Source organism: Ictidomys tridecemlineatus, chromosome 13 (genome assembly GCF_052094955.1).
Source record: "Ictidomys tridecemlineatus isolate mIctTri1 chromosome 13, mIctTri1.hap1, whole genome shotgun sequence".
Taxonomy (NCBI): domain Eukaryota; kingdom Metazoa; phylum Chordata; class Mammalia; order Rodentia; family Sciuridae; genus Ictidomys; species Ictidomys tridecemlineatus.
This window is the reverse complement of record NC_135489.1, coordinates 25,777,179-25,789,937: the sequence shown is the minus strand read 5'-3', so window position 1 is coordinate 25,789,937 and position 12,759 is coordinate 25,777,179. Positions and strand designations below refer to the sequence as shown.

The window sequence follows — 12,759 nt, the reverse complement described above, 5'->3', positions numbered from 1 at the left end:
GGGGGTTGTAGATAGGTGGGCACTGGAAGTCCGCCGGGGGTCCGCGGTGGCCAGAACATGCAAAAGGGCGGGTAGAAAGCGTCCTTGCGGCCGGCGGGCCAGAAAAGACCGGACAAACCGGCCTTGGGCGCTGCACCTGCGCTCCCCGCACCCGCTGCCCCCAAAGCCTCAGCCGCCGCGCCCGAGTCCTCCTTCTTGTGGCACAAGCCAAAGGCCGCGGCTGCGGCCGGAAAGGTGTAAGGATGAGGAAAAAGCCCCCCGCATCCCGGGAACTTCTGAAGCACGCCCCCAAATGAGCCCTTGCTAGGCACCGGGATGACCGGGTAGCTCCGCGGGCCTTTGGCGCCAGCTGCCCCGCCTGTCCCCGCGCCGGCGCCAACGCCAACGCCGGTCACACAGCCACCACCGGCGCCACCCCCGCCCGCCCCGGCGCCGCCAGAGGCCGCGGCCACCGAGAGACTGGCGGCCGCGGCCGAAAGGCTGGCTGCAGCCACGACGGCTGCCTCTTGCAGGGAATCTTCGTCGTCGTCGAAGCGCGGCCTCTTGTGATGGGCATGAGGAGCGCCAGCCAGTTCAGCCAGGGGTGGTGGCGGAGGCGGTGGGGGTGGAGCGCCCAGCAGGTGCGGGCCCAGCAGACCACCGCCTCCGGCCACTGCAGCCGCGGCTGCCACAGCGGCTGCCTTGACGGAGCTGAGAGGGTGGCAGGCTGGGTGAGCGCCGGGCTGAGGCAGCGCGCGCTTGCGGCTACCGCCATTGAACATGGCCTTCACATCCTCCCAGGCAAAGACTAGCTCGTCTTGGGGACTCTTGTCGGTGAGCTTGAGATGACGGCGCCAGGAATTGAAGTTGGCTGCGTCTGGCTGCGTGTACTTAGCGTCCGGTGTGCGGTGGGAGTGGAAAATAAACTTGTTGGGTGAGAAGTACATGTTACAGTAGCTGCATTTGATGCACTTGGCGCGCGAGCTATTGTAGCGCGCGGGGATGAAGCTGCCTCTGCAACCCCAAGCGCACTCGTGCGACACGTCGAAGGCGAAGTTGTCGGGCAGCTTGGGTGGCCTGTTTTCACCCAGAAATGACTTGCATAGACGCTCGGCTTCGCGCTTGGTGATCATGCCGCAGCGACGCGATGAGATGGGCATGGCCCCTGCGCGCCGAAGGATCTCTAGCTGCACCGGCGTGCACTGCACGCACGTGATGCCCAGCGCCACGCGGCGGTTGTGGATCTCGTTGTAGCTGAAGTTTTTGAGAAGGGTGTTGGAGATCTGCGCCAGGCACAGGCGCTCCTGCCCATCGATCACCAACGACACGATGGGAATGCCGTAGAGGATCACCTGGCCCACCTGGTTGGGTTTGAGGTTGGCGTGGCCTGGCCGCGGCTGGCTCAGTGCGTCGGGCTGGAAGGCGCTGGACGGGGACGCCAGCAAGATGTCGTTGGGCCCCGGCAGCGGGCTGGAAGCCATCTCCTCCGCCGTGGAACCCTGGGCCGAGCCCTCCCGGCTTGCCTTGAAGACTGGAAGGGAAAGGAGAAAAGGTTGTTTTGAGACCTTTCGTTCTAAACCAGAGGCGTGGGGTGCATCACTTACTGAAAAATTACTGTTAAGACATAATTATTACTAGGCAAGGGACCAAGTTTCAGACACAGGAAAATCATCTTTTTTAATTTCCTTCAAGGTCGCCCTTTATTAAATGTAGTGATTTGGAGGTAGCAATTTTTCTACTGCCCCCCGCCCCCCCACACACACACACTAAAGCAGTCAGTTCCTAAGAAACTCAAGACCTTATCCCGGATTTATGGAAGCAGTTGGAATAAAATGACTTGCCTGCTAGAAATGAGAAAGTAATGACAATTGTAACTAGTACAGATTATAAAAGTTATGAAACTGAGGCTTGATCGTTAAAACCTAAATTTAAAGAGAGAGACCATTCACATTTGCTTGAAAATGAATTGATTTTGGTTAAAAAGAATTAAACCCAAACCTTTTTAAAAGTGATTTTTGTGGTGTTTGTGGTTTCCTTGGGGAAATTCACTACTGGTTGAAATACAGCTCATTTAAGCAAAAACGAAATCCCTTTTACCCAATCCTTGCCATTAGATATTTAGCTACTGTAATTAGAATGTGGGGTGAGGAGTGGGGGAAGAAAGGTGGAAAAATGTACAAAGCCATTCTCATTATCACTAGAATAGAGTGTTTCACTTTCATTTTTTCCCCAAAAAATCCTGTTTGTTGAACTAATTGAGTGGTTCTGGTTCTAGACAGGTAGCTTTAAAAGATGAAGTTGAAGATCTGTAAACATTAACTGTTTTCCTCTCATTCCATAACAAGGAGCAAGTAACTTCAGGCCAGCGTGTTAAACCAAGGCTCTGTGCAAAGAAACGGTTCTGGGCATCTTTATTGGTTAAATTTAAAAGGCAAATTCAGTTCAAAGCTAACTACCGTCTGTGACATTTTTTTCCCCTCATCTATGTTGATGGCTCTATATCTTTAGGGGGAATTTAGGTGCCCCACAGTAAAGATAATCCCTAGAGTAGGTAATCATGGGAGCTTTGAAAAATGGAAGCCTGAGATTAAGTATGAGATAAAATTCCTAATTTCATCTCAGGTCAACAGAATGCCACAATGGGGGAACATATCCCATAAGTTGAAAATATAGAAAAAGCAGGTGAAAGAAAAATTTGTGACATTGATGTTAAGTAAAAACAGGCTAAATGGCATTCCATAGGAAAACAGTGACCTTTCCAGTGCTAATTGTCCAGTGCGTAGGCCAAAAACTACCCTTTGCCCTGGAAAATCATCAGTGAAGGTAGCATGACCACTCTTGACCAAGTACATTGGATTTTGTTATTACAGCTATTTCAGAGGATACACTGTCATACAAATTGTCACACTCCGTGCTCCTTCATGGGCTCCTATGACATCTATACTGCTGCCTTTGCTCTGCTGCCCTGGGGATCCTCAGCTCTCATTACATTCTGTGGCCTCCAGGAAGGCCGAACAAACCTCGTCGCGATCAAACGGGAAGAGAGCCTGACTTGTCACTTTGGTTGGATCAGAGACAATATTGCTAGGGGGCAGGGCGTTAAATGGCAGTTCAAGGCACAGTGATACCTGAGCCTGATAAAACCAGCCCCAGCTTGGCCAAATGGCCCTTCAGTGCTCATTTCCCTCCCAAACAAGAGTCCTATTATTTCAGTAAGACCTGGGGATACCTCAAACTCTCACTCCCCAGAAAGGCTCACAGCCGGCGACCAGGCGGAGAGCTGGCTTTTAGTTAGGGACCCGCACACTTATCAGCCAGGGCAGAAGTGTCTCCTCCAGAGTGTCTTGCACTCTCACCCCAAAGTGCTCTCAAAAACTCCCGACAGAACAGAGACTCACATAAGAAGTTTCGGGTTGGGGATATTTTAAGGCTTGGGAGAAGAGACATTAAAAGTTACTTGAACTGAGATAGGACCAGCGAACTTCCCTATCCAGCTCACGAGCCACCGACCCCCAGCTTAATTCTCCTGGCTCCAAACCCATCCCCATAGAAGCCGGGGGCTGTCCCTCAACCTAACGCGGAAAATTCCACGGCTGGGGATCTCAAATGGAGAACCGCGAACTGTGTGCCGAGTCAGGGCCGGCGGGTTCAGGCAGTACCTGGTCACCCCTAGAAGTCTTTAGGCGCGTGGCTGCCGGCCCATCTTCCGAGGGCGCTCGGAGGCGAAGCATCCAAGCGGGTCCTCGAATCCAGCGGGCGGGACTCCGGCGGGCTCCGCTCGAAGATCCAGGCGCTGGTGCGAGCTAACGGCTCTGGAACCCCGGGTCTGGGAGGATGAAGGCCTGAACTGCAGCGAGGTGTCCCCTCGACCGCAAAAAGTGAGGGCGCGGAAACCTGCGGCAAGCGAGCCCCAAGTGGAGCGCAGTCTGACAGCGCCTTTCTCTGTCTCTGAACTCGTGTCGGACCGAGGGGACGCCACCCAGCGGGCAGGGTGACGTCACCGTCTCCCTGACACTCCACATTAAAGGGCTGGCATGTTACAGGGAGGGAGGGGGAGAGTGAAAGCGAGAGAGAGCAACATAGAGATCCTTTCTTATGCAGGCACGAAAGATACCACCTCACCAACTCGCAATTGACGACAACCTCCCCAACCCCATAGCAAAGCGCCGCAATGGGGCTGGATCGGCAGATCTGATTTAGGAGTGGAAAGCTGAAGGGTCTGCATGCATCCTGGGGACGTGGCTCCTGGAGGCCCTGGATTCTATAAGAACACCTCCAAATCAGCTGTATGCCTGACCGTTATTGGCCCCTTCTCATTTCTCCGAGTCACTCTCCTTCATGAATGATTTCTCTGGTATATGGTGCAAACAAGTAACCTCTCCTGAAGATACAGAATCTGGGCGAATAGATTAGTTTTACTGCTTCCTTTGAAACACTGTGAAATGAGAAAAAGGAAAGAAGTTTCCACATAGTTGCCAGATCTGAAACTTGGAAGGAAGCATGAACAGTGTTCCCCACTTTTGCATATACATTTGCTTTATAGGGGAAGATACAAAGAATCATACAGCTTTCTCTGTTTTATATAGTGTGTACATTTGGGTGAGGACCCCAGTGCATGCATGTGTACATTCATCCTTTAACTTTGCTTGGAATAGTTCTATAACCCATTTTCTAAGTTCTATGCAGGCTACCTGAGCACAAGGAAAAGGTGGAGTGGAAAGTCAGGGAGGTCCCCAACACTTGCTGGTCCCTGAACAATTGTCAATTCCATTGAAAAGAAAATTTTCTAAGAATCATATGCATCTCCCTCCCCTACAAAAGGGGACAACTAGGATGAGAAAGAACCTTTTACCATAGCTCCCCAAAGTGAGGCACACCCTAGGATATTAATGAAGTGTTGAACCTTACCTCCTAACTGACCAGTTCTTAGGAGTTGAACAACCACTGGTTAAAAGGAAAGAAGCTATTTATTTGAAGGACACTCTAAGAAGTTTACCTTCTGAGATGGGGTAGGGAATCCTTTAAGGTCTTCCTTTACTACCAGAGCTGAATTTTCAATTACTGCCAGATGAAAACACTGGGCAATTACATTGTAGAAATGATGGAACAAACTCCACTAAGCCCAAACCAGACTTGGTCATAGCATCAATATACCTCTGCTAAATACGAAAGTGTGAAATCTTAGCACTTAATAAAGCCAACTCAACAGAAATGTGAGGGGCATGTTGCTCAGGAGTTGCAGCTTTTAAAAATTAATATCCTGAAAATATTGTTTCAGAGTCATGAAAATTATAATGTTTGTTTGGGCAGAAGTTTCAACAGCAGTGGAATAATTTTGTACTTATCTCCTAGTTTCTAAAGGCATTAATTAGGCACAAATTAGGCTTTGTCCTAAGCAGCTGAAATCAACCCATCTCTCCCTCACCAATGCCCCTAAGGCTCCCATCTTAAAGGAAAGAAAATGTGTTTTCTGCCTGCCCAGCCCATTCCCTAAAAGAGCACCATTATCCTCCTCAAATCCCTTCCTCAGAAAGACTAAAGGCCTGGTGCACTCTTCTGAAGGCTCCAGAGCCAAACCTGGTTCTTCCTCCTTCTCTGCCTCCTCTTTGGGGTCAGGAACTCTCACAAAGGGAATTTATGGCTTGCTCACTATTCCCAGAGCTCAGGCTGCTAGAAAGAAAGCTTGAGTCTGGAAAGAAAGCCTGGAAGTGGGACAGGTTTTAAGACTGAAAATAGGGAGGAATGAACAATCCTATCCCCTTACTAACACCACAGGGAAATGTCTGGGCATTCTGGAAGGAAGCACTGTGTGTTTTTGTGGAGGGGGCTTCTGCTGCTGCTGCTTCTTCTTCTTCTTCTTCTTCTTCTTCTTCTTCTTCTTCTTCTTCTTCTTCATTACATAGCTCCCATTTTACCCAAAAGGCTTCCTTCTCCTCCCCTAACACATCCTGACTTAAAACAAAAACACCAAAACAAACCACCATCTTCAGAAATATCTTTCTTTGAAAAGAAAAATGGGCCAAATCTCTGCCTTTCTTCCCATCCCAGGTTACTCTGAGGAATGAATCCACACCTGGGTGACACATGTAGTGACCTCCTAACCTAAATCTTTAAGCATAAACATTTATACAGTACTCTGGGGACTTATTGGATAGAAGCCTGTAACTTTATTTTAACACAAAACAAGTTTCATAGGAAACAGAAACGTGGAGTATTAAGCAAAAATACATTTGCACAAATAATTGTAAGAATAGTGCAGTGTTTTATTATCCCCAATGGGCCTAGGGGCCTGTTTAAAAAGTCAGGTCAATTGTATTTTTGGAAGGTGAATGTGGAGAACAGTTGTTCACAGCAGAGCCCTGGAGAATCCTTATCTAGACACCGAATTGGAATGTGAAGTTGTTTGTATGTTTGGAATCTGTGAGCAACTCTCTGCCATCCACTGTCTCTTTGACCCTTTGCTTTCTTTACAGTTTGAACAAATCTCTTGCTGGCCCTCCTTAGGGTTCTTGTTAGTCCCTGCCCTGGCCCCTGGGACCCTGGCAGGCTCAGGGAGGAGTCCGTGATGGCGGGAGGAGGCTGTTCGGGGGCCGAGTTAATCAATGTTTTCCTATTCGAGCTGACATGCCTTTTACACGTCGGGACTCTCTTCAGCCGGCTAATTGATTCAAATTGTTTTATTGGTTAAACTGGTGTCACCCGTTTGCATGATCTATCACCGCACGAAAGAGAGTATTTCCATTCCCATCTCTCTTCCGGGTGGCTGCGGTTCACCCAGGCCAAGGACAGGTAGAGGAGCCCAGACGCCGGACCCAAAGGAAAACCACAAACCCAGCTGATCCCCCTCGGAACTGAAGAGGCGACGCCTAGAGTGCAAGCGCACGCGGCCGGTATGGCAGCGCAGATGGAGGATTACAGTCACGGCTATTAACATAGTTGAAGTGAACCCCAAACCCTGCAGGGACCAGGGCCCAACATCCTCGGTTTTGGAAGCAGTTTAACGGGCTGCGGACCCTGAGGGATGAGTGACCAACGTCAAAGCCAAGGCAGGAGCTGTCCGTGGTGCTGACGCGATGCGTCGCTCCAAGGCATAGCAGATCCTGGAAAAAGCCTCCCAGCCTGTAACCATGGGAGCCCTAGATTAGGCTTTGGGCTGGGGCATGGTCTGGTAGGCTTAAGGTACAGGTAATGGGTGTCTACTTCTGTAACATCTGCCACATATCCAAGGACTTAGAAATGCAGCCTTCCCACAAACCCACCCCCTTCCTTGCATTGACAGCAAGGAAGATAAAGGCCTTAATATAAATTCATTACAATCAGAAACGCAAGATATTATTTCCTCTCCTCTCCTCCCACTCCCAGCCTGCTGAGAAACCCATGGCAGCTACAGATCCAAGAACAACCCTCTATCCCTCTCTCCCATTTCCTATCACCACATTCTCACTTGCAGGCAGAAATACTACTCTTCTGTGTCCTTGCCAGAAGTGCAGATATTGGTATTTCTGCATTAGATAGGGCAAAAAATAGTCTGTCTGTTAGTCCAAGGTTTGCACAAGGAGACCCAAATGGCCCAGAAAGAAAATGGAAGAGTGCAGAAGTGGAGAACAGAAGAATTCTGACATATCAGACAGTACAGGGGATTCAGAGTCAGATGAAACTGGGTCCACATTTCTCCTCAATCACATACTAGCTGGGGAATCTTGTAACTAGACTTCCCAAGCCTTCTCAGAGTCTTCATCTTCAAGACAAGGAAATTGAAGGTAGCCTACAGGGGTGCAGCAAGAATTAAATAATATCATATATGTGAAGTGCTTGGCATAAAGTAGTTAAAAGCACCTTCCTTAGAGAATGGGGACAAGAGCCAGGCCTGTCCTGTTATATGTCTGATTTTTTTTTTCTAGAATAAAAGACACCAAAGCATTTTACCTAAGTGATGAGCAGAGGAGGAACCAAGGTCCCTGGAGGAACATTAGTTCTTTTCATTAAAATTTTATCCTACCTCTAATTGGTCTTGTGTTTATTTTACATACAGGTGGCCAGAACCCCAGCTACTACTTGTTTAATTCATTTTAAGGAAGTTCGCAATAACAATTACCAATGATAATCATTGATAACTCTTAGTTCTGATTTTCTATCACCAAAAGCTTTTCTGCAGCCTGGGGAGCCCAGGTCAGATACCCTGGTTTTGGCTCCATTGCCTCAGCTGGAGTTGCATGAGGAAAACCAAGGACAAGAAGTAAACCAGAGACTCATCTATGATGGAAATCATAGGAGAATGAGGAGGGCCTCTGCGGATTCTAGAGCTGACTCAATCTTTGAGCTTTCTCTACAATATTGTCTATAAACGAGGCCCCTTCTCCCTGGGGTCAGAGATGCCTGAGAGAAACACAATAAGAATCTACACCGAAATCTAAATCAGAATTGTAAAAAGAAAGGAAAGAGAAAAATGAATACATGGTGCAGGACCTGTTTCCCTGCCCCCATGACCCTTAGACTTCCAATGACTGTGGGAATCAATGAGTTCTTCTTATACTTCAAACAAGCACTTTTGTAAGAAATAGAACTGTGGAAGGAGAAATCAAGACTTAAATTCCCTTAATCAGAGGAAAGCATTCTCATAAGAAAACTTGCATTTTAGGGCTGGGTGTGGTGACGAATGCTTGAAAATCCTTGGAAGCTGAGGCAGGAGGATTGCAAGTTCAAATCCAGTCTTAGCAACTAAGGGAAGCCTTAAACAACTCTTATTGTTTCAAAATAAAAAATAAAAGTGTGGAGTTGTAGCTCAGTGGTTAAGTACCCCTGGGTTCAATCCCCAGTGCCAAATAAACAAACAAAAAACCCAAAAGCAAAACCAAACAAAACACGTTGCATTTTGGGTAAGTGATAGAGAAGGCTTTTACCTTACTAGTGCACAGAAACTAGGGACTAATCCCAACGTTTGCTGTTGTACTTTCTTTTTCAGTAAAGAGAACCTATATTTCCTCATAAATCCTCACAAACCTGCAAGTACAGAAAGGCACATGTGTGTTCAAATAGTTTACATGAAGTAATGAAATACAGAATGGAATATAAACTTAGTGTACGTGGTGGTCACTTAGCAAATGTTACTTGATCAAGATAAAATTCAAAAGCACACAAAAACACCCACAGATATACATAAGCCCATGAATGCATACTCTCCCTGAACACACCTGCAAATGTGCACCAAAGAGGAACACTGGCACAAGGAATAAGCCCACTAGACTTTCTTCTACCCACCCCCCAGCGCATGCATACACATATGCACCCGCCTCCTCCGCTTCCCTCCTCCCCACATTGAAAAGGAGGGGGTCCTTTGAAATGGAGGTGGTCCCAGCTGGAAAACCCCGGAGCTCATTTAGATCACATCACTTCAGGCTTTTGTCTCTGCTCCTGAATAACCTAGGCTGCTACAACAAAAGGATAGGCATCTACATGGAGTTTTCATTGGCAAAGATGCGTCTCAAAGATGCTGCTATAATAACGAATAACGAGGCAAGATGCTTGCCTTTTTTGATTGCTACTCCTAAAGAAGGGAGAGGACAGAGGAGAAAAAAGGAGAAGAGGAGAGGGAGAAAGTGCAGCTAGAAATAGAGGTTGTGGGAGAGGAAACCAAGGCAAGTATTTGGGTGAATATCTGCAAAATAGTCTTTAAGTGTACCAAGACTTCAACTACTACAGAGTATATATAATGGGGCTTATTTTATTTTACAACTGGCTCTTTTGTTTCAGGGAACCAATTTAAGAAGTAACCACTACTGAGGATGCAGACAGGGTGTGGAGCAGGACCTTTTAAAGCTTGCAGAGGGGTGGCAGGGGACTGGGAGTAGGGGGAGGGGTTTAGATTGTCTGTTGACATGTCACAAGAGAGAAAATGACATAGATACACATTTAACATCTCCCCAGCTGACACTGGTGGAAGGAACATTAGATTTTATTTCCTGGGGAAATGAAGGCAATCCCCCCCTCTTTCCTGCTCTTTTCCCCATTCCCTCACCCATCTGAAAATTTTACTTTGCTATTCAGCTTCATCTCATTAGTTAATACACTATTAAATTATCATGTGCTCTCTAGCTGGCCAATAGATAGCATGCCTTCAGCTTTTCTTCTGCATGCGGACTTTAACTCAGTGATAGCAAAAGGTGAAATTAGATACTACCAAAATAAATCCCAAGGTTAACAATACCTTCACTTTGAACCCTCTAAGTCCCATGGTTGAGACCCTTTCTTGTTTAAAAAGTTATTTTTAAATACACAAAAAGGGAAATTTTTTTCATTATTCTCTCCAAATATGCATTGGGTACCATATTTTCAAGAATAAAAACCAATGACTCAGATTTCTGCCCCTGATACTGAAGGCAATACCATCCCAAACTTTTTCAAGACGCATTATGATATCATCGACAAACTCTTAATGTTGGCAAATAATTAAATTTTCCATCTTTTAGAACTGTGTAACCTTGGGTGTCTTAGAAACAAATTGTACAAACAAACCATGGAGATGAGCACTGAGGGTTTCAGAGGAGATATAATGAACCAACTTTAATTACTAACTTGAAATTAAAAATGTAATATACAGATTTAAATTTATTTTCACCTAAATTGTGTATAAAATTATATGGCTTTTGCAGGCTAAGAAATGCTTTGTAACCAACCATGCTACTAAAAAGTCTGAAGTAGTTTCCAAAACCGAGTTCCCAGACTCACACAGTAATAATGATACATTTATCATTACTGATGACCACCTACTGGGTAATTATTGCTTTGTTACTACTATTACAATCAAGAGATTTCTTTATTTACTGTTAACATTCACTTAAAACTGAATGTTAATGACTGTTCTGAATTCACCAAAGAGAGTTTTCTGTTATATTTCAGAAGTACTTATGTTCTGGTTCAGAAATGGAAAACCATATCATAACAGAGAGGAAGGCTGGTTGAGTGCTTGGTTCTCACCCTCTCTTGAGAATGAAAATGACATTCTGGGGATTTCTGGAGCAAAATTTTCCAGCTCAGAGTTGCAAAAGGTTAACATAATGCAACCACTTGACTTGTGCTAATTATGTAAGTATTTTATTACAGGAGATTCATTCATTATTGATACTTGTTTGCAGTAACTTCCTGCTTGGGGGAGTTATATTTTATATGAGAAGTAAACAACCCACTGCTCCAGGGCTCTCCACCCCTCCAAATCTGGTTTTCTCCCACCCCTTTGTCTAGTTTCATAACCCTTCAGGGTTGTTATGTCCCTATTGGGGCAGAGAGACAATTCCCTAATACTTTCCTCTTCTTTCTCTATTTCCCTTCCCCATCCACAACTTCCCAGTTCTTTAAAGGTAGAGCTCAGGGTTTGCAAAGTTGAAGTGGGGACGAGGCGGTGAGAAAATAAAACTGGTGGTAGTGTTTTCTTTATATCACATAAACAGAAAAAATTCACAAGAAGTCCAAGACTAGATTACTTGAGACTTGAATACCAATTTTCCTCTTTGGAAATACTCTTAACTCTCAACTCAGAAATATCAGAAGTTAGGTGGACTTTTGGTATACTTAGGGATCAGGAGATTGTCATTAGAGAAGTGGGCATGAAGGAAGCTCTTAATCAGTGGGCAAGCTCTGAAGAAGTTCCTTCCACTGTGCCAAAGCCAGAGCCTCATCTCACAGTTAGTGGTGGTTGGTGCAGTCTACAGCATTTTTCTTCCCAGGGCCCATGCCAAGTTGCGCCAAGGAAACACATGGCTTTGTTTGTGGGATGGCTTCACTGAACCCCTCTGAAGGATTATGCTGTTTGCTTGCCTGAGGGATCCTCAGGAATTTCACTCCAAAAATGTCTGACGCTGGCTGGCTGGTGAGAGGTGAGTGTTTCCCTGAGGAGCCCAAAGTCTATGTGTAGGCCTCAAGCCTAGAAGCAAGGGTTGCTTCTTGGGCTTTCTTCTAGGTTCTGAGACCCCTACCTGAGGGTCTCAGTTCAGAGCTGGATGGATGCAAGATGCCAGAGGTCAGCATGCTGGAGACGCTGAAAGGAAGTCAGGCATTGGAGATGGTGGAAAGGCAGTGGAAGAGTGTGAAGCAGATAGTGGGGGCAGCATTACACTTTCTGTTCTTTGAGATGGGCTGGTGGGCAAGGACCAGCTGGAAGCTGGAGTCTGGAGGGATCATTTGAAAAGAACAAAATAGTATGGTTTGGAATGGGACAGGGGGAACTTGGAGGATGGCCTGTGAATTGGTTGGATGGAACAGGTCTGGTCACAGACTTGAGCAGAACTGATTGTGCACAAAAATCCAGGTTCATCCCCGGGTCTCTACTACCTACTCTAGAACTTCTGCACTTTTGTAGGCACAGGGAGGAGAGGGATGACTCTGGGGAAGAATGCTGGATGGGAGAGAGGGGATGGAGAGAATGCTGAGACTGGGTCCAGAACGAGTGTTCTGGGGTCTGTCCACGTAAGCCCCACTCCCCTGGGCTCCTTGTTTCCTTGCTTTCACCCCACATCAGGGTGGAACCTCTCTTCTGATCTACGGAGGAATGCCGTTCCCAGCAAGGCTTCCTTAATGGTCCTTTAACAAACTCTTCGATCTCTCTTTGGCCGCCCTGACTCTCACCCACCTCCTCCCTCTTCCCTTCTCTACTGCCTCCGTCAATTATTTATGACCAGCGTTAATTATTCACGAAAAGAGAAAACTCCAGCTTTGGGAACTTTTCTAGGAGGCATTTGAAGGGTTTCTCCCTTCCCCACCCTGACAGTGGGTTTGAGGATGGGGGAT

The 12,759-nt window shown here is 46.6% G+C and overlaps 1 protein-coding gene across 1 annotated transcript in view; it reads right to left on the bottom strand.

Moving 5' to 3' along the window:
- Positions 1-1,507, bottom strand: part of Skor2 (SKI family transcriptional corepressor 2) — a 40,807-nt gene extending 39,300 nt beyond the window's left edge. Inside the window, exon 1 of the mRNA XM_078030069.1 lies at positions 1-1,507. This exon is cut by the window's left edge and continues 1,147 nt beyond it. Within this exon, the coding sequence (XP_077886195.1) occupies positions 1-1,460 (1,460 nt within the window). The 5' untranslated portion in view covers positions 1,461-1,507.
- Positions 1,508-12,759: the final 11,252 nt, after the last annotated feature.